Raw genomic sequence first — 22,074 nt, forward strand, 5'->3', positions numbered from 1 at the left:
TATTATTATGTTATTTTCTTAGTTTACTGTCTGACAGTTTTGTCAGCTTTATTATTATTATTATTATTATTATTATTTCTTTTTTATTTGGTTCTGTAAACCAATAGGGTAGGCAATTATAAGCTTTTAGCTTCAGCCTACACCTTTTCGGGCCACCCAAGTGTATAATGTATTATGTATTGTTGTACATGTGAAAGGTTCGAAATAAACTAAACTAAACTAAAAAGAAATGAAACATGAGGCACAGAATCCACATATTATTCTTCAAATACACCTTTAATGTATTTTTATTTTTTAACTCCACAACATTTCAACTCAAACTGTGTCTTTAAGCATTAGGTGTCCATGTCAAACACACAATGATGTAGGTAATCTGGTTCTGTGACCACACCTACTAATTGCTTAGGTAATACAGTTGGTGTCATCTAGTGGAGAACATCCAAATTAGACAAGTTATTATTAAAGTTGTCTTTTGATCTACCTCCGACTAGGCTCTACCGGCACTAGACATGCATGCATCTGCACTTTCCAGTGTCATGTGTCTGTGAACCTCACACTAAATAGGCTTTTCTGAGCCAAAGTAATTAAATCTGATTAAGTCTCATATCAAGAGTTTGACGCTGTTGACTTATTAGAGCCGGACTTCAACCAGACTACACGTCACTTTTTATCAGCGCTTTATGGAGGAGGTGGTTTGTCTGCACATCGTGGGAGAACATGACGGTGGGGAAACTGACCTTCTCGCCTTCCGAGGTGCGGACCGACATGGCGTTGGGCACCAACAGGGCCGTGTTCTGTTTCTTCACGATGTGAATAATGGAGACGGGAATCACCACCTGAGACAAAGAAAAAAGGCACACACACGTCAGAAAGCTATAGCGATATCTGCCACCACCACCCATCTTAACCCATTTAGACCAGACCTCAAAATTTAAAAGAATTCTTCAAAATCCTCCAGTTTTCTGAAATAAATATTTTCACGATTTAAAAAAAATAGCAGACCTACAAGCTCGTAGCGCGCCACTCGGTGGCGCGCTATGAGCTTGTAGATCTGCTATTTTTCAATAGCTAAATTATAACATAATATTTAAAACACCAAAAGGGGTTCCCGCCCAGAATGGGTTAACCCATTTAGACCTGAGGCCGATTAAAAAAATATATTTCTATGTCAGTGGTTCTCAAATTATTTCATGTCAAGGACCCCAAAAATGATATGAAATTGGCCACCGACCCCCAACTGAAAATATGTTTTTCCAGGGAACCCCCAGAAGTTTTGAGTTAAAACTTTTCACTCTGAAAGAATATATATTCAAAGATGTACGCCACATTTTCACGATTTTTCTAAAATAGCAGATCTACAAGCTCGTAGCGCAGCACTCGGTGCCGCGCTACGAGCTTGTAGCTTATAGAGAAGTATAACATAATGCTTAAAAACACCAAAAGGGGTTCCCGTCCAGAATGGGTTAAATCATATGATAAATGTGGCATTAATCTTAAATCCCAACAAAGTGAAAAGATAACACGATAGAACGTGCAAACATTTCCAAACATGGCAGTGGTGCTGGTGAGCTTTGCATTCCAAAGCCATGATGTGAGTCATCACTGGGTGAGAGGTGAGCACTAGGCCGTGGCCTACCTTGGTGTCCTTCAGCAGGACAGAGGAGTAGAAGCAGGCGTTGGTGTCGGTGATGTAGAGACGACCATGGTAGGGCACTTCCTTCTGCAGGGCACAGACGTATGCTGGGAGGAAGGCAGAACACGCAGACAATGTTAGCCATAGCGCTAGATAAAAGATAACATTTTTAACACAAGGTCGATTCTAAAAAAATGCCTTCTAATTCCTAACAGTTTTCCAAAAATCTAAAAAAAAAAATCACACAGATGCTGCCCCGATTTAAAGATGTAACAGGTCTAATGTTTTTGACAATATTTTTTTTTTTACCAGCTCATGTGAAAGTCATTCCAATGGAGCCTTTATGTAATGAACTGAATCCCAAGACATTTATTTTGTTTTGTTTTTAATACACTCATGTAATGGGACTGTATCGTGCTTGGCACGATGCTTCAAAGATATTAAATTGCATCAAAGTAGCTTTTCATGAAGTGAAATAACAATGTTGCAAACTCTTTCACTTTGGGCAACCACAGAGCTACAAACATAATGGCTTCTGAAAACACCCATATCACCCATCTAACTTTCACCTACCATGTATCACGTCCTCGGTCTCTGGAATGTCTGGGAACAACTTGTGGAATGTCTTGTTGTGTTTCATGAAACTCTGTGGAGAGAGGGGACATCAATCACATGATGAAAATGTACATATCAAACAAACTTTAGGAATGTAGGTCATAGTGTGCAATGTGTGTCTACATTAAACCATTTAAGCCCTATATATAGCAGTAGAAATAGCCTAAAGCCATTTTTTGTTGACTCAACGTCTATTCTGAGTTAAATTTGGTGTGGGAAGATGTCACTTCAGCTAAAGCACTACACTGACATGCTCAAAATAGTGATGCCATGTAGAAAGTGGTTAATCTGTATAGCGTCACTATTCTGGGGGAGAACATGCTCCAGAAATAGCCGATCTACAAGCACAGAGCGTGTCACAATGCGACACGTTGTGAGCTTGTAGCTCGGCTATTTTTGGCAAAGATATTTGGTGTAGACTATAGGGATAGAAATGTGCACACCAATTATAGAGGCAGCCAATGTGCAGTTTCCCATAGTATGGAGGGTTTAAGTGGGTAAGATCTTCAGACTAATGTTAGACTTACGCTTTGTGGGCCACCAGTGCCCTCTGTCCTCTCAAAGGCTCTGCTGTCCGTGTCGAACGTCTGAGACCTGCGGAGACAACGAACACAGCTGCTGGTTCAAAGGAAGTTGGAGGTTTTAGCACGTCTGTGCGAGTGTCAGGACCACACAACATAGACCCTACAGTGTTTACTGTAATATGGGTAGTCCTTCCTTATTCAGGACCACACAACATAGACCCTACAGTGTTTACTGTAATATGGGTAGTCCTTCCTTATTCAGGACCACACAACATAGACCATACAGTGTTTACTGTAATATGGGTAGTCCTTCCTTATTCAGGACCACACAACATAGACCCTACAGTGTTTACTGTAATATGGGTAGTCCTTCCTTATTCAGGACCACACAACATAGACCCTACAGTGTTTACTGTAATATGGGTAGTCCTTCCTTATTCACACATGATACAACACACAAGCAGGAAGAATGTTTATACCATACATAACCAGGAAGGGTTTTTACCCCATACACATTTTTTGGGTTAAAAACACCCATGTAAAGTGCCAATAGCTCATGACATCACGCCTCGTAACACCACCATATATGGCCATCTCATACATGAAGATCACAACACTGACCTCATCTAACCCTGGATAACAACACATCGAAGCATGGAAGCCCTTCGCTTCTCGCCCTCAGGGCGTCTTACTGGTTATTAATGAATATACGTTTGTATTTTGATTGTTACACAGGTAGAACTGCAAGAAGCAAGACTTAGTGTAATACCTCAAATGTGTTTTTTTTGTATGTGTCCTGTATAATAAACAAATCTTTGGTCAATTCTGTATCTCATTCAGTTTTGCGAAAATGTGGCTTTGAATTGAGATAAAACTGAACTGCAGAAAAAACTAAAGCAGAAATACAGGTATGTTGGATTACCCCATTTCCCCTCAGGGACAAAATATAAATGTTTAATTTAAGGAACCACAAAGGGATTTTTCAGGACCACACAGGTGAACACTGTATGCTTTGCTTCCTAGGATATGAAAAGGGGCATTTTAAATATAAAGGAACCTACTGCGAGCAGGTACATTTCAAGGAACCAACAAGAGGATTGGTGACATTTACTTTACTGTGTATTTTGGACTACCGCAGATGTGGACAGAACAGTTTACACCAGAGGTTCCCAAAAAAAAGACCGCAAAGAGAAATGAGATGTTTGCCCGGGACCCAAACTAGTGAAAATAGCAGATGTACAAGCTCACAATAAGTCGCTTCACACCACGTTGTGAGCTGGTAGAGCGGCTATTTGTTTTCTAATTGATGGAATTTCTTTGATTCTTTTATTTATTCATGAAATTACTTTGAAAAATAGTTGATGTTTATTTGAAAATGTTAGCTTTTTCTGGGAATGTTCTGAAATGATAATTTGTATGAAAAATAAAAGGGACCCATAAAAATCTGTCCGTGACCCTTAATGAGTCCGGAATAAGTGGTTTACACAGTTGGGGGGAACTACAGGCGAGTTGGTGTCTAACCTGACGGGGGCTTGCCTGCTGAGGGTCTTGTGTTGCTGCTGGAGTTCCAGCTGGGCTTCCTCCAGACTGAGGGCCTTCCTGGCTTCCATCTTCTTCTTAACGCTGCCATTTGCAGAGACGCTGCTTTTGCTTTTCTTGAGCTTGGTTGGCGGCCCGCCGCCACCTCCTCCTCCAACGCCACCTTCTACTGGGTAGCTGCAAGACACAAGAAGCCAGAGAGGTTCGGTTACACATCTTGCAATCAGAAGCCTTGGACGCACACTTCTTAGGACATTCAGTGCCTGACATCAGAGCAGGGGAAAGTTAACGTCATTCGAGCTCCTCCTTATTGTCATTGTGAGACCGAGAAGACCTCACTGAACAAAAGACGTCTGATTGGTTCAACTCGGGTTCAAGGTTAAAGGAATTTTGTTTTCATTCCATCACCACATCTCAAACTAAATCTAAGACGAGGCATTGTGACCGGCAGCCAAGATTAGAACTGGCTGCAAGTCAGTTACAATACAGAAAAGGTTCCTTATTTATGTTATGTATTACTGTAGCTGCCCTAAATGTACAATGCTGGAGAAAACAAAATGTGCAGTCAGTGTACTGCATTCTTTCCATGAGCGAACAGTCCTTCAGTCAGTCTTTACTGAAGCTTGTGTTCATAATCATATACAGTAGATCTGCAGGGAGGGAAATGAACCCATTTTGACCTGAGATCAGATTCTAAAAATGTCTTCTACATCCTGACAGTTTTCTGAAAAAGCTATCTTTCTATGTCAGTCGTTCTTCGATTTTTCAAAAATAGCAGACCTACAAGCTCGTAGCGCGCCACTTGGTGGCGCGCTATGAGCTTGTAGATCTGCTATTTTTCAATAGCTAAAGCATAACATAATGCTAACATAATGCCCTTACAGTCAGTGTTTCTACTTCTGAGGGGAAATTAATTAAGATCAGATTACAGACAAAAGTTTTCCACTTCCAGTGCAATTTGACTAGAGATGTCACCAAGAAAGTAGAAACTGACCCTATTCTATTCTTACAAGCCAACTGGCTTCTAACAATAATCAGTAATAAGTGACTGACATCATGCTATTTAACCTATACTCTGTGGCCAACTTGGCCAAGACATTACATTTCCAGTTTTCCACCAATGGTGAATGTATTTAATATCATTATTGGTTTTACATTAACCCATTTTGGGCAGGAACCCCTTTGCATCATGTTATGCTTTAGCTATTTTTGAAAAATCGAAGAACCACATAGAAACATAGCTTTTTCAGAAAACTGTCAGGATGTAGAAGACATTTTTAGAATCTGATCTCAGGTCAAAATGGGTTAAAGATGACGGCCATGCTGACACTTTGACCCATTAACATTGGCACCATGAGTGGAAACTATAGGCATGGTGGTGTGATGAGTCTGACACACGACGGTATCATGTCTAGTCCAATCAAGGATCTGCTCTGGAGGAATGGACAGTTGGTTATCGGGGTTATCTTTATGGTCTGCTTGGAAATTCCCAATAAAAATGTCCCTATAATCCGGAAGCTTCATCCATAGTGGAGGCAATAGCTGCCTGTAAAACAACGTACTTTGTGGGCTTTGAGAACACATAAAAACAATGAGTCAAGACCGACATGGCTCTTAAGAATTAGAAATCTGTAGCCAGTGAGTCCTGTAACCGATCCGAACAGGTTTGATTTCCCTTAAGAGCTACTGTGTCCACCAACACCCATGTCTGATTCCATTAAAAGCTAATGTGTTCCACAAAATAACCATGTTTCCTATTGAAGTTTCCTTGAGGAAGACATGGAAGAAGTAGGCTACAAGTACATTCATTGTTAAATAGATTTTAGCTCTAACCTAAACATAAAATTGAATATTTAAACGTGCAGTCAGTCTGCACAAACACTGCTAATAAAAAGCAAATAAAATGAGTCTCAATATAAACTTGAGACTATAAACTCAAAGTCCAGTAACCAGGTCCGAATGATGAATAAACTGCCATTTCAAAAAGGTGCTATGAAGGACAGATGTCTTGAACATTAACAAATGTGTGGCTTATGTCGACGTCGATTACAAAATGTAAAGATTGAGCAGGATGTATTCCCTGTAACCCACTCTGGGTTTCAGATAAATTACTGAAATATCATATGAGATATCATATGCTTAAACACAGGAGCATAAATCAAACCAACCAGAAAAACCGGCCTCACAACAAATGGAGTGAACAAAACGCACAAATGTGTAGCTTATGTCGATCTTAGTCAAACTTCTGACCTACGTAGGCAACCATCTGTGAGCTTACCTGCTCAGATGAAATCTCTTGGACGAGCGAAAACTCATGTACCGACTGACAGTGGGCATTTCCTCTCGCTTTTCAAAAAGAAAAGATCAGACAAAAAAATTATAATAATGAATCAGTGGCCTCAAGCCATTATCCTCTTATCAGATGGAAGGTAAGAAAAATTAAATAATTATCACAACAAGAAAAGGTAAAAAGCTCCTATTATTGGTGGTAGGTGAAAGTGTGGTTAAGCCTGGGCTCGTAGCTACATCCTGCTGGAGAAGACTGTTGTATGAGTGCAGATTGCAGAAGAGGGAGGAAGTAGCTTTGTGCAGAGGATGGTGTGACACTCCGTAGAGTGTGACGTCAAGCTCAGCCACTCCCCCAACACCCACACACACACACTAATGAGAAGAGAACGGTGCAGTGTAGCCTACACACATACATGTAGTACAGACTACAGACTCGTCTAGGCATGGATAAAAACAAGATCAAATCTCATGACTGAAACATTGTTGTTTCAGTAACAGTCTGTTACTATGTTCTACATGCTGCCAACCAACTAGGTGAAGACATCACAGACTGAGGCTGTAACCATTGCAGTTATTAAATATCCGAGACCAACTAGGGTTTTTATGAAAGATGCTTCTGAACGCATCGCTACTGTAGTTTGACCACTTCAAATGCTCTAATAATCTTAATGATAACCGAAAAGTCAATCCTAGAAGACATGGCTGGCTTCTATGGAATTCAAATGACTGAAATGAGTTGTGGTGAATAAGTACTTGTAATCAATTTGCTAGCTAGCCCATATGGACAACATCAAATATCACCATATGTTTTTCTTGGGAAAGTACCTCAATATTGATACGACGATAAAAAATGCTGCACATTATGAGCTCGTTGAATTTTCACAATATTTGAGGGAAGTTAAAACCAGGAAAAGACAAGTTAACACTCATGTCATATCTAAAATCCCAGACTATATCTAGTCTCATCTCACAATATTGATATATTAATAAATTGCCAAGCCTTAAATAAATCTATCTATAGTATTCACTGATTAATGTGGGACTTGGGGGTAATATTAAATGCTAACGTTATCCTGCGAGATTAAACCAAACATTCAAACATGAAAACAAGTGACAAGTGGTTTAAGTTTAATTTGGCTTGACTTGTACAATAATGCATTAAAAGGATTTTCTCGGACTGAAACCGTAGCTTATAAAGACCGCTAGGAAATCCAATCACCGGGCAGTGGAAAACATGTCCAGACAGACAGACAGACGGATGACTGTTTAATTTCATTGGACACTGTTCACTTCATTGGACACCATTTCACCTCAAGGCTCTGTAATGAGATGCTTGGCTTCGTAAGTTCGTTCACTACATTGAAGAACACTCACTGACGTCAGCTGTGCTACATACAGTAAAACAAGGGTTAGGGGAGTCAACTCTACAGTCAACAAACAGTCAACTCTAAAGACTGTTTGTGAAAAGGCTTGTGATGTCACTGTGATGTTAATTCATAAGATGACGTCACACTACTAACAACAGCAGCACACACACTTCCAAGTGTAAACATGGATATAGGATGTGCAAACACCCATCCCTACACACGCAGCCACAAACACAGATATCCAACCGAAGACTGCAAATCACAGGTGTGGACATGTTTTATTAAAAACAAAACAATCCCTGCTTTGAAAATCTTCCACTGGCAATGAGTAACAGGAATGAACCGGGCCCTTTCTTGCTGGGTTTTGTTGCAGGCTGGGAACAGGAGATCAGAGGTTTTACAAAAGGCCAGGTGTGTGCGCAACGACACGTCTGCATATCCAAGATCCCGAGAGGTGCTCAAAAGCAGCCTAGAAGGCTGATTTATTAGTTGTACATTACCACCTACGTCTAGCTGCGCTGTAAATCTAAACAACACACAGGTTTAGCCTAACGCATTGTAGAACAGAGTGGACAACGGTTAAACCTACAGCCTGTGCTGAAAGATGATTAACAACGCTTCAAATATTTAGTTATTATTATTAAAGTATTTGGTATAATCCAGATGGTCTTTCATGGCATTAGCCCACCAGGCAATAAGCAGAAAATGTTGACTCCCATCCTATACAGTAGAATCTATACAGTCATCTCAGCCGAGGCATGCCTCTACTACCTCTACCTGAACAGCTGACAAACTGGAGCAAAAGTCAGTGGGGAAAAAAGCACACACACACAACACACAATAGAGAGTTACATAAACCTCTTATTAATTCTATGATCATGGCTTAGCAAACAATGAGGAGTGGTATATTACACCTGGGAAAGGTAACACCGGCCGTTTACCAGCATGTAGGTAGGCCTGTCTGCCCCGTCACATAATTACCATTATTTGAGACAATCAATTATTTTTGCACAATCGTCAATTTCCATACATTTTCAAACTGCTTTCAAAAATAGCAAACATAGCAGTCTACATACAAGCTTGACGTATTGTAAGCTTGTAGATCAACCATTTCTGCTATTTAGTAAATTTTGGGACATTTTTTTTAAACATTAAATGTCTAAATAAATAAATTAAATACGTTCTAATGTTCAATGCAAAAACCGAATAGTCAATTGTTTGTGCGACAATCGTCAACTTAAATTTGTAATTGTGACAGCCCTACTAGGGTGGATTATCATGGCAACTTTTGTGCAATCTTTTGCCATGTTGAGAAAGACTGGATGTTAATGAGTTGTGCCACTATCAAAGTAGATGCTACTGTAAGGGCTGACACAATGCATCACACCATGCGTTGTTGCCAAACAAAGTCAATTACATGGTAACGAAGAGGCTTGCCTTTCAGCTTCAGTCGTTTCACTCATACAAGGTCACAAGGTGGAATGTGATTGTGTTCTCCCGACCTCCTGCGGTGTATGGGGGGATAATAATTGAACAGACACACTATTCAAAGGGCCTTTATCTGTTTGTATTTCACAACCACTTCCTCTCTTTGAGCCATGATTCCAACATAAAGATTAACCCGGCCCGCCAATTGCTTCCCAAACGTACCGGTCGTAGAAGCAGTTCATTTTAGTAGAAGTCAAAAGTAAACACAGGGTAGACCACAAAAATCAATCAATTTGAACATACGTCATTGTGCATTTGGCATGTCTGAGCTAGCGCTAAGCTAGTCAGTCAGTTCGGTTGATGCTTATTCATCAAGGAGGAAGTTCCTCCTCAGTGCGCATAAAGCTTGCTTATGTTTCCACTCATGTGGCTTTTACATAATGCACAGTATTCACATGTGGGAAACTGGGAGTTAGCCCAGAGCAGGACTCAAAGCCTCCTCCCATGGTACCTTCAATGCTTTTCAAGTGTCTTTACTTTTCCTTGTTCAGATTCCTTTACAATTTCCCGGTTCCTCTTGCACCAAACAATGTAATAAATCACCACGTCAGTCAGCATAATGGTGCCAGTGCATTTGATGCTGCAACCAAGATATGGTTGGTCTGACTCTGATAAAACTAGAAAAGTGACGAGCTACAGGACAGAATGTGTACTGTCTTGTCTCTTTTGCAAAGAAAGTACACAATCCCTGCACTGCACGACATGTAAACAGTCCACAGTCTGCAATGCAAGTCACACTCACCACATATCCCTAATATGCTGTCGGAGAAGATCCAGGAAAGACACTAATGCACTTTTCATGTTAAATGTTTAATTCTGATCAACAGGGTGAAATGCACAACGCATCAATTGTACAGAGCTTCCAGCTTTGCAAAACACCATTCAGCCACAGTTGAAAGGGTTGTGCAATTTGTAATGGGTTTCAAATAGCCATGAATCATGAGTTCAAGGACAAAGATATCAAGGGTGGAGGAGGTTTGTATCCAACAGCACGCAAAGGTCAGAACAACAAAAACGTGCAAGTATTCTTAAAGTCACTCTTTAACAGATAACCAAACAGCGTTGATTGATACCAACAATGCCCAAAGGTCTCAAAGGGCTTTTCACCATAGTTGTTCAAAGTCAGACCTAGAATGTAAAATCAACAATGTAGAAATGTGACAATAGCAGCTCGTTGAGATAGATCATGTTTACTTTGCACTGTAGTGGAGAGAGAACAGTCATTTCAGACTGACATTCATTACCATGACAATAGCATTGGTATAAGGCTGTCTGATTGATTGATTTAAATATGTTTGCAGAATTACAGTACAATTCAAGCACAACTCAATACAAAGACTGTTAACTGTGAGTGGTGGTTTCTACCAGTGGACGACCCAATAAAGCCTTACACTTCTTAACAAGAGGGTCCACCTTGTTCAATTCATCAAAACATTTAGAGACGTCCAAATATACACTTCTTTAGCCAAAGAACAGAACATAAAGGATATAAGGAGGTAAAAAGGGTAAAGAAACTTATTATACACTACAGTGAGGGGAAAAGGAGTGGGTGGGTTGGGATTCAGATTTTACGGGGGCAAGTTTCGAATTGCAGCCGTCCGTATAGTGCCCTTTGAGAGCGGTTTTAAAGGAGTCAAGGGATGCACATGTCTTAATGACTGTAGGTAGGGCATTCCACATTTTGGTGGCATAGGAGCGAAAGGAATTTGTGGCACGTTTATCTGTGCTGCTGGCTGCAAAGTATGATCCGTCTCAACTCGAGGAACACTGGGGGATGTAAACTGTACACAAACTGCAGTCTGATACCACTTGGTGACAGACTCAATAAAAACATGAACTGACCGAGACATTGTGGTTTTGATGTTCTGGACCACTAGACTGATTAACCACAGCAAACGTTCAAACCGCCACACAAGACCAGCAGATCACAACTCACTGGGACTAGCTAGCCATGATAACATGATTGCCCCGACTTCACGAGAGGCTTTAAATCAATGTTTTGTTCTGGTATAAGTTATAACAGCATATGACCTTCATAAAATCTAATCACATGAACATATTTATATTCCACATTTTGCTTCAGTCGCCATTGAAAAGAAAACAACCTTTGCCTGCCAAGCTAACACGCCACAATGCAGAGGAAAGCTTAATGCATGCATTTTTTTTACGGGTCTGCTTTCTCCTACCTTCCAGTGTGAGATGGTTCCATTGCAGGGTCCTGCTGACTCAACATGCTCTTCCCTCGCTCCATTGTTGACCAAGAACTTGTCCTCAATGCTCCTTGGTAGCTAGCCTAGCACTCGAACAACACTTGTAAAACCGGACTGCAGGCACTGCAATTACTTTTTTTGCCCTTTAGACCCCGAATTGAGTCAGTCAAGTCCACAGGGCGTAAAGCCGGTCTCTTTTACCAGCACTGCGTGTCGGAAATACCTGAAGATCTCAACGCAGAGCTAGCACACCATCCAACCACAAGTGAATGTTGTCAGAGAGTGAAAGAGAAAGAGAGAAGTTGTGAAAAGAGATGTGGAGGGGTGTTGGAGGGAAAGTGAGGGGCTGGCTTAGTGGCTTTCAAACTGATCTACCCCCATTGTCCCTTACCCAGACAATGCAAAAGCTGCCGTTACCCTGGGAAACGGCTGACAGTAGGTAACAGTGGGAGGCGGCCAGTGGGAGGAGAAGCAATGCCAGGCTATTCTTAACAAACAGTATTCAAATGGCTGCAAAACAGCAGCGTCAATGGGCGCTCGTTCAGGGTGACAACAGGGAGATGCATTACAAAGGCAACCTGGCACAATGTGTGACTGACTGTCTGGTTATAGTCTGTCGCTCCAACACTCTGGTAAACAGAAAATACACGTGCATGTGGGTAATACATTTCATCTAATCAGGAGAGAGAGAGAGACCATTTGTTACACTTCAAATTTAATTTATCCTGTATGAGAGACTTCTCTCCCCTAATGGGATGAAATTGGTATCCTGACCCTAATGTACTTTCTGCCAAATGAAGAGCTGGAGAGACGGGGAGAGCCATTACTGAACAAACACTGTAAAGATTACACTATCTATATATATATATATATATATATATATATATATATATAGATAGTGTAATCTTTACAGTGTTTGTTCAGTAATGGACACTGCAATATAACGGTCAAAGTGTGTGAGTTCATCGCAAGTACTTCCCATAATGGAGCACTAAAGTTCCAGCAAGGACAGTAAAAACAACGTTTTGGCTTTTTCACACGTCGCTATTGCACCAATTATCACTTCAATCTACTTACAAGCCATTATATCCATTTCTAAAGCAACTGAAGCCGTTACGTATTCATTTTTTATGTTATCTGGCCTCTATCACATTCAAATCAGGGCATCAGAAGAAAAAGCCCTTTTCTCTGTTTTGTTTGGGGATTTGTTTTGCCTTGGCTCTGCAGGAGTCTGGCAGTGGGTCTGTGTGACTGTCTGTGTGAGCTAATCTCCAACCGCTGCACCCATCAGTGCCAAATGTATTGTGCACGCAGCCAGTAGCCCAGGGGTGTCCAAACTTTTTTCAAAGGGAGGCATATTAATCAATATTTACGATTCGATTTAACTATCATCAATATTTAATATCAATGGTCTTTTGTCAGGCTGTGAACAAAAAGTGTATCTCAGCCTTACCAAATGTAACCAAGCAAGTACGGTAAAACTAAAGATAAGAAATACAAGGAACAAGGAACACTGACAAATGATACTCTGGGAAATGCCCAGGTTAAAACTTTAATGTAAAAATGTCCCATACTGTTGGGCGGGCCGTTCAGAATACAATGCAGGTATGAAGCTGTGGGCCATATAACATTTGGGTCGTCCACTCACAGTTAACAGCCTATGTATTGAGTTTGTGCTTGAAATGTACTGTAATTCTGCAAACTGTTAATAAATATTTCAATCAATCAATGCCCCAGGGCGGCATCTGGCCTTTGCCCCAGGGCAGCATCTGGCATTTGCCCCAGGGCGGCATCTGGCCCGCAGGCCACACTTTGGACACAGCTGCAGTAGGCCAAATGAAGTACCTCCACATCGTTTTCCCATGTTTTATACTTTTCAAAATATCCAACTTTGTAGGCCTAATTATAATTGAAATCACTGGGGCTCATTTATAATGGACATAGAGAGAGCAACTCTACAGTACTACAGTAATCCCTCTGAATACTGAAGTTTAGCTGTGTGTATATACACAACATAAGCCATGGATTGATAAGAAAGCCTGATGGTTTCTCTGTGTAGCTGGAAACAGTGGACACTGGGGGGGGGGGGGGGGGGGGGGGGGGGGTCTGCCTTTTGTTTGCTACTTTGTTTGATCTGCAGATAAACAGATTGCTCAACTCACGGAGGTGTGAGGAAATCACAACGGCTGGCACGATTACCTCACTCACAAGAAACCACGGACACTTTAAATATACTAAACTAAACACTTGGGCTTGCAGCAGACATGGTGTACAGGTTATTAATACCAGTTTGTACCATGGCAGACTAGGTTGGACATACTGTGTCGTTATGGATATAGGGACAGTGTGGCAGGGGGGGTGTGTCAGCTTCCTCTAGCCTCTAGCATAGGTCAAATTCCTTTGATGTTGGCCGGCATTGGACCCGCAGTGTCGTAAACGCACAGACTGTAGGTTTATTGTTTACACACATGTTCAAATTCGGTAATGCTACACTTTGTCTGCAGCTGGTAATATTGATTCCCTCCAGCCACTTTCTCCATGAACTCCGTAACTTATTGACAAAAATATTGACGTAGCTTCTTGTGTCTATAAAAATAACTGTCATTAACGATTGTACATGAACGTTCACAAAACAATTAAGCGGCACCCCTCAAACTTTTCAACTCTGTATGGGGGGGGGGGGGGGGGGGGGGGGGGGGGGGTATGCTGCACTGACTTTATGGGAGGTTTTAAACTGCATTTAGTTCCACACATTAACAGTACAACAGAGATTGTTTCTTTTCGTGTGTGGGGGCGGGCGAGGGTTCACGTTGTCTTGTGTTGTGACAGGTATAGGATGTTCCAGCAAGAAGGCTTTCTCCTCTGGGGGTGAAGCGGAACAGAGTTATGTTCTTCTGCAGCAGCAGTGCCAAGAGGTGATCCTCCATTTCTCCCTGCAATGAAACACTGGGGGGGGGCTTTGCTGCAGACGTCAGCTCTACGTCGGCCAACTGGGAGTCATCTGGAACCTTGTGAGGTTTACGCTTTCCCCACAAATGAAGCCTGATTTATACAATAGTTGCATGCCGGCGTCGTGCTCAGTAAAATAGCAGATCAATAAGCTCGCAATGAGTCACAAATGTGACTTGTTGTGGGCTTCAATATCTGTTCTTAATGTAAATCGCTCTGGATTAAGAGTGTCTGCTAAATGCCTAAATTGTAAATTGTAAATTGTTCATTTACGACAGGCAACACCAGTGTGCGACCAAGTATAAACCAGGCTGGACACATGATGGCAAGAAGAACTTCATGTACTGCCACCACAAGGCCTCGTTTAGGTAGTCGTACATCATTGTTGCACATCGAAAATAGCACATCTACAAAGCTCACAATACTGTGAGCTTAGACTAGCTTTTTTTGGTGTGCAACATGGCGTGCAAACCAAATATAAATAAATCAGGCATAACTCTATGCATGAGTGGCTGAGCGGTTCTCATAGGAAGAGCCGTGACTTTTATGTGCATGACTGGAAGAGAATACAGAACAGGAGTTCAACAGAGGAATGAGTGCCCAGGTACAGGAGGGATGCATGCACCATCTAGTGGACAAGTGAAGACAATGGCAGCGTCGTTGTGTGAGCTTCTAATCATCCAATCCGCCAATGATTCCCATGCAAAACACCATGTGACTGTGGCTGTGAAATTATAGTGCATGCAGTAACATGTTTATGTGGCTAAAAACTGGACCGGGCGATTTGAAAGAATACATGGAAGGACATGTGCACGTGTCCAAATAAGATCTTGATTATGTGGCTACAGCAATACTGTAGCTACATTTACACTAATTATCCCCACCAGGAGATCATGTGTGTATCTCTGTGTGCAGCTAATATTGCATACCAATAGGCTGACAGCAGTCCGAGGGACGCAAATTAGCATTCTTGCTAAATCCGGTGCATTTACACAGAACTGGTGTTCATTATGTGCAGTGCCTTAAACATAAATAGGGCCACAAATCTCAATCTTTTTTTTGTGCAACTATGGAAAGTATTCTTTGTGAATGTCTAATCACAGACTATGGGAAAAGCATCCAGCCAGGCTACTGAGGCTAGCTAATTACAAGGCTCCTGTCCATCCAGATTAAGAAATGTAAACCAAATAACCAATGTTAGCCAAAAAGTACGTCAAATTGTGAAGCCATACTCCAAATCACCCAAAGTAAACACTAAACACATGCTGTGCATGTTACTCTTGCCAATTAGCTATAGGTAACTGAATCTATTAGGCAACTGATCACTATTACCATTATTAGGATATCAAATAATTAGGTGTTGGGGCCACTTATCGGGAATTAGCCATGTATTGTATTGGACTGAACTGCATTTGGCTGTGTGTGTGTGTGTGTGTGTGTGTGTGTGTGTGCACGTGTGTGCACGTGTGTGTGTGTGTGTGTGTGTGCGCGCGCGCTTAGCTGCAGCAGAACAGTCAAGAAGGGCAGCGGGCCAGCGGCCTGGGCCAAACAACACGTTGTTTGTGGCGGCAGGCCAGAACTGTGTTCCGTGTGTGTGTGGTTTGTGTGTCTCTAGGTGTGCAACTGTGCATACATGTGCACATATGAGCCTCAAGTGTGGTTGTGAGTCAGTGCGCATGTGTGTGGACTTCATAAGCAGAACAGAGAGTGTGATTTAGGGAAGTCATGAGGACTCATTCATTCTCTCTCTCTCTCTCTCCCCATGCACACGTGTCTCCTCTCCCTCTGCCTCTACTTCCCCCATGCACACTTGCGAGTCGCGACCCCCCCCCCCCCCTCTCATGCTATCCAGGCCAGCAGGACAGAGAGGGTCTTTCTTCTTGTCACATCAAGCTGCTTTCAGCAACCCGTTATAGTTCAGGGGACTGGCAAAGTTCCCCAACCTCACTCAAATAATACAGTGCGCAAAAAAGAACACTATGCCAATCTACAGTACAGGACCAGACCTTATCCTGATCCTACAGAACAGAAGGGCTTTATCTTAAATGTACTACAGCAGTGCGACCAGCATAATCTACACTCACAAGTTAAAAATGGTACATAAAATAAAATATAAAACTACTGTGTCAAAGATACTTTACCATACTGACAGAACGTTTTTCTCCTGAACATGCATAACAGCCTGGGGCTGTTATGCATGATCATTTTACACGCACACCTGAGCTAACGGTTTCCTTTTTTGTTTTGTTTATTCTATTGAAGCTGCCCAGTCAATTAAAGAGTTCAAATTTGAAAATGGAGTACGCAATTCAAGATATATCTTTTCAGATGTATGCAACTCGGATAAGCAAATCTAAAAGCAATGTTTTCGCTTGGCAGAAAATGGAGGAAAGACCATTTTTACTTGGCAGAAAATGGAGGAAAGATCTGACACTCCTCTTTTACAGAACCGTTAAAATAATTTATTGGCAACAAACCTGAACAAAGCATTGAAGTGAGATGTAAAATACCCTCAAAACACTTATTTTCTATCTACCATATAGATGCTCTAGCCTCCCATAAACACAATCAGAAGGACTTTATTGGCCAGTAATAGCCTTTTTCTTCAGACGTCAGTTTATTTAATGTTGTATTTTTTAATCTGCAAAAAAGTATTGTTCTTGTCAAGAGAAAAGTCATAACTGAACATGCACGTGTTGCTCACAACAAACAGGCAAGATGATCAAAGAAAGCACTAATCTATACTAGTGCCCTGCCCTTGCCACGCCAGAGAGTGCAAGGTTCACCTAGATGACACGTGAGAAAAGACTTATTCAAATGGGAATGGCTTCAAATGACTGCATAATTTAGCATGCCATGCCGTGCAGTCTTCAGTCAAGCAGCCTGTGAAATCTTATCAGAATGTTCAGATCGGCCTGGCTCCGGAACAACCTAAAGTTAGAAGCTCGCTCTCGTTTTCAGTACAGGCTTGTACAAAGTCCTGAGCAGGGGAGACATGGTGGGGGTTAACTTGTGGGATGATATGCTGGCTGGAATTTACCAAGTCTGTGGCAGGAGCAGGAGCCAAAAGGTGAAAACAACTCGGACCGAAAAACCTTTTAACTTGGTTTTGTGACCAGGGCTTGGGAGAGTGGTCATTAGCACCAGACTGAGAAAAAAAAAAAAAAACACACACCCTCACTACCTTCAACCATAACCCTTCATTTCGCCATAAATCCCGCTGCAGTGCAGATGTGGTTCCCGTTACTGTAACTCAGCCAACTCTCAGAGCTCTGCAGCATGACGGCTCATAATTTAGACCTATACAGGACGGCATGCCCTACCCGCAACTGCTGCTGAGAGCATCCTCCTGGAGACAGAGTGACGGCCGCAGTCCACCGGCCCCACCCTGTCATTCGAGGCCCCTGGAGGCACAGTAAGATCTGCAACCCGGGACACGTTCTGCCCTTTACAACAAGCCACATCTTAACCCATTGAGATCCTATAAAATGTCTTCTAAATCCTAACAGTTTTCTGGAAGACGGATGTTGCTATATCAGTGGTGCAGTGCTCAATTGTTTTCATGTCAAGCAGACCCAAAATGATATGCATTTGACCGCGCAGCAGCACCCTCTCAAAAATATTTTGTTCCAGGGACCCTCAGAAGCAAAGATTTGGGTTAAACATTTTCACACACACACACACACACACACACACACACACACACACACACACACACACACACACACACACACACACACACACACACACACACACACACACACACACACACACACACACACACACACACACACACACACACACACACACACACACACACACACACACACACACACACACACACACACACACACACACACACACACAAAAAAGAATCTACAAGCTCGTAGCGGCAAAAGCGTGGCACAAAGTGGCATGCTATGAGCTTGTGTATCTGACTAAATGACAGATGCCATCCCAGTGTTAATGGGTTAACCATTAACACTAGTCATTTTGCTTACACAGTTATTGATAGACGCAATTTCAAGCAGAGAAATAAATCCACAACATGGCAGTCTCTTCAACCACAAAGGCATTAAATTCTTTTTTTGATTAAAGTGTCTAATCACAACAACAAGTTGCCTCCAGACTAGTCCAGACACTTTACACGTAGAGTAGAGACCGGACATTGTCCCACCCTGTGGGCAAGAATTTTATTTTTTAGACAAAAAAACTCCCCATTTTGGGCGGGAACCCCTTTTGGTGTTAGCATTATGTTATGCTTTAGCTATTGAAAAAAAGCAGGCGCGCTACGAGCTTGTAGGTCTGCTATTTTTGAAAAATCGACTGACAGAAACAGCTTTTTCAGAAAACTGTCAGGATTTAGAAGACATTTTTAGAATCTGATCTCAGGTCAAAATGGGTTAACTGGAAGAAACTTCAGGCAAACCAAGGCTCTAGGGCGGGCCTAGACCATGTCGTGGGGGAAAGAGAGAGGGAAGGAGAGACAGAGAAAGTAGCTTGTGGGTCACAAACTGCGGCACAGCCACACACAGCCGCACACACGACTGATCTTTCCAGTGACCATCCATCTATGGAGTGGAAGTGGATGAGGCCTACAGCAGGAGGACGACACATTAGCAGCAGTGATACCACCAGGGGTCTTTACAGTTAGTATGAATGACAGCACCGACCACCTGTGGAAAACCCACGACAGCTAAAAATAGCCCTTTCTAAGACATCTGTTACACAACGGACAAGTGATTATATGCGCTTTTTGGGGGGGAGGGTGGACATTAAGGGACAGGGAGCGAGAGTGAGACAAACAGGAACTGTAGAGCCTCATTTATACTTGCATGCTGCATAAATGGCAAGTTATACAAGATCACCACACGTGACCGTCACTTGTATATCTGAAATGTACTGAGCAGGACACCAGCAGCGAGCAATTAAGCACAAACGTGGCATAACAGAGCAAGCGTGGGCACACTGGACAGTGATTAAGATGTGCATCAGAGGACTCAGGACATGCATATGAGTGCAACTTAGTGTGTATATGTCAGTGTCTGTCAAAGAGCGACTGCTCAGGTCGAGTGTGAAGTGTGACTGGTGTGTGTGACTGTGTGTCTGTGTGTGCGCGTGTCTGTGTCTGTGTGTGTGAGAGAGAGAGAGAGAGAGAGAGAGAGAAAGAGAGAGAGAGGAGAGACATGTCCCATAAAGCCAGGCTGATGCACTCTGGATCTCACAACGGGATCATCCGCGATCACAAAGCCAGAATAAATAGCAGTCAATCTGTGCCACATAAGGCCACAGGGATGAAGTCACCACTGCACACAGTCGGTCCAGGAAGGAGTGGTTAAGAACTGACCAGACCTGGACTAAAAGATGTCCAGTGAGCCACCACCACACGTCATGCTGTTTATACACAACAGCTAGGATATGGATTAGCCAGCAGCTACACAATCAGCCTTGAGCCTTCCCAAAACAAAGTAACAAACAGGTTAAATCTGAAATATCCTATCCATCCAGGTACTACAGAATAGATAGTAGTGTGTGAGATGTTGTCTTGTTGACACTGGTTCAGGACAAAAGCACTTGGCTATAAACTGTGACAGCTCCTTAACTGATAACAGGACACTGAACTCGCTGTTCCTGGCTTTAATCACACAATCAGTGCATTACACTGATTACAGAATGCACAGAAAGAATGGCAGATGACTTGTAAGATGTGTAGCCTGGAGGCCTGAGCAAAGAGGGAGGTGTTCAGGCGGCATGGTTTCAAAAGGAAACAACAGTTGCACACTATGGTTGCACACAGGCAGAACAGTTGCACACTGCTGATATACAACACAATCACCTTGTTGTCATCATTTCAATGCCAACACACTCACTCCCGGCTAGGGTAGTGGTGAGGGGCTAAGCTAAATCATTAGCTTTATCCACCCATTCAAGCACACTGGTAACACGTACTGTCTATAACACGTATTATATAGACGCTACATTCCAGGGCGTTCAATTCAGCTTACAAAAAAGCCATATTGATACGTTGTACAAAAATAGATAGGCATAGACCATTCACAAGGAGGTGCTAAAGTGATAGCATCCTCACCCAGCCTCCTGGGAGAGAGAGGATGCTGACTGACTGAGTCCCAACCAACATAGCGGTACATGTATGAAGCATTCATTACCTCTCCTTCATGAAGTGCTTGATTCTGACGATGGCCTTTTCGTCTATCTTCCTCAGGAAGGTTTTCAACCGCTCTCTCTTGTTTTCAAGCATTGCTTGTCCTCCTCCTCTCTCGTCCCGCCGGTGGCCGTCGTCGCTTCACGGCAGCTAGGCTAATAAACAAACACACGGAGAGGATAGAATGGGTTTGTTTGGGTTGAAGCTCCGCTCCTACACCACCATCATCATAGCGGGGCTGCTCGTTGCTGCTGCTTTTCTCTCACAGCCTAGCGGCTTTCATCCTCTCATTAGGATAATGAGCCTCAGAATCGGACCAAGTCCCGTCGGCCAATCAGAAGCGGCGAGGGCTCGGGGAAAAAAATAAAAGTCTGACATGTCAGACGTCTCCTCCAATCGCGGCGCGGCACAACGCCACTACGGACCCGCCCAGTTGCCTTATTTGGGAGAGGCGTCGCGTGTCCTTGGGCTTTATCTATGGAGAGTGGGCGGGGCGCAGGTTTTATTATGATAAAGAGGGGAGGAGGATCAGTTCAGTTCAGGGAAATAATGAATGAATGATTTGCCGGAGACAGGGTTGGGATAGGATTAGGACATCCGGGCAAAGCAAAGGGCAAGTTTGGTTTGGTTCCTTGGTTTGTAAACAACTTGTGGTGGAGAAAGTAGGCCTTATTTGTTTTGACTTGAGTAAAAGTAACAATACATCAATATAAACATATACTCTGTTTAATAAAAGGCCTGTATTCTTGAGAGAAAGATATTGGCATCAAAATATACTTTAGTAGAGGTATTCAAAACTTTTCAAAATGTATTAACGTGTTGCATCACAACACAATTGTGAGCTTTATCGGCAATACCCCCCCCCCCCCCTTTTTCCCTCACTGTATATGTTTCTTTTCCCTTTTTACCTCCATTATGATGAATTCCTGTTCTGTTCTTTGTCTATATAGAAGTGTCTATTTGTACGTCTCTACATGTTTTGATGAATTGAACATGGTGGACCCTCTTGTAAATAAGTGTAATGCTTAATTGGGTCATCCACTCACAGTTAACAGCCTTTGTATTGAGTTTGTGCTTGAAATGTACTGTAATTCTGCAAACTGTTAATAAATATTTCAATCAATCAATCAATCAATACAAAAAAAAGTATAAAAAGGGCATAAATGGTTAAAGTATGTTTTGTAGCTAGAGGAATACAATGTACAATATTCGCCTCTGAGATGTAGTGGAGTAGCTTTGAAAAATCATGGACATACACTAAAAGTAGTACCTCAGAATTGTAATTAAATACAGTACT

General features: G+C 42.3%; 1 protein-coding gene across 3 annotated transcripts in view; it reads right to left on the reverse strand.

The window, feature by feature from the left end:
* Nucleotides 1–21,072, reverse strand: part of LOC306927055 (GRAM domain-containing protein 2B) — a 29,706-nt gene extending 8,634 nt beyond the window's left edge. The window contains exons 1-6 of one of the 3 annotated variants that reach the window (XM_079506676.1): nucleotides 20,782–21,072; nucleotides 4,309–4,488; nucleotides 2,776–2,842; nucleotides 2,207–2,279; nucleotides 1,637–1,740; nucleotides 738–836 (exon numbers count right to left, since the gene is read on the reverse strand). In XM_079506676.1, coding sequence (XP_079362802.1) covers nucleotides 738–836; nucleotides 1,637–1,740; nucleotides 2,207–2,279; nucleotides 2,776–2,842; nucleotides 4,309–4,488; nucleotides 20,782–20,873 — 615 coding nt within the window. In that variant the 5' untranslated portion in view covers nucleotides 20,874–21,072. Of the gene's footprint in view, nucleotides 1–737; nucleotides 837–1,636; nucleotides 1,741–2,206; nucleotides 2,280–2,775; nucleotides 2,843–4,293; nucleotides 4,489–6,589; nucleotides 6,848–20,781 lie in introns of those variants that run through there. The other 2 variants (XM_079506675.1, XM_079506677.1) reach the window with 2 other exon arrangements.
* Nucleotides 21,073–22,074: the final 1,002 nt, after the last annotated feature.

Source organism: Electrona antarctica, assembly GCF_951216825.1.
Source record: "Electrona antarctica genome assembly, chromosome: 7".
NCBI classification, from domain to species: Eukaryota; Metazoa; Chordata; class Actinopteri; order Myctophiformes; family Myctophidae; genus Electrona; species Electrona antarctica.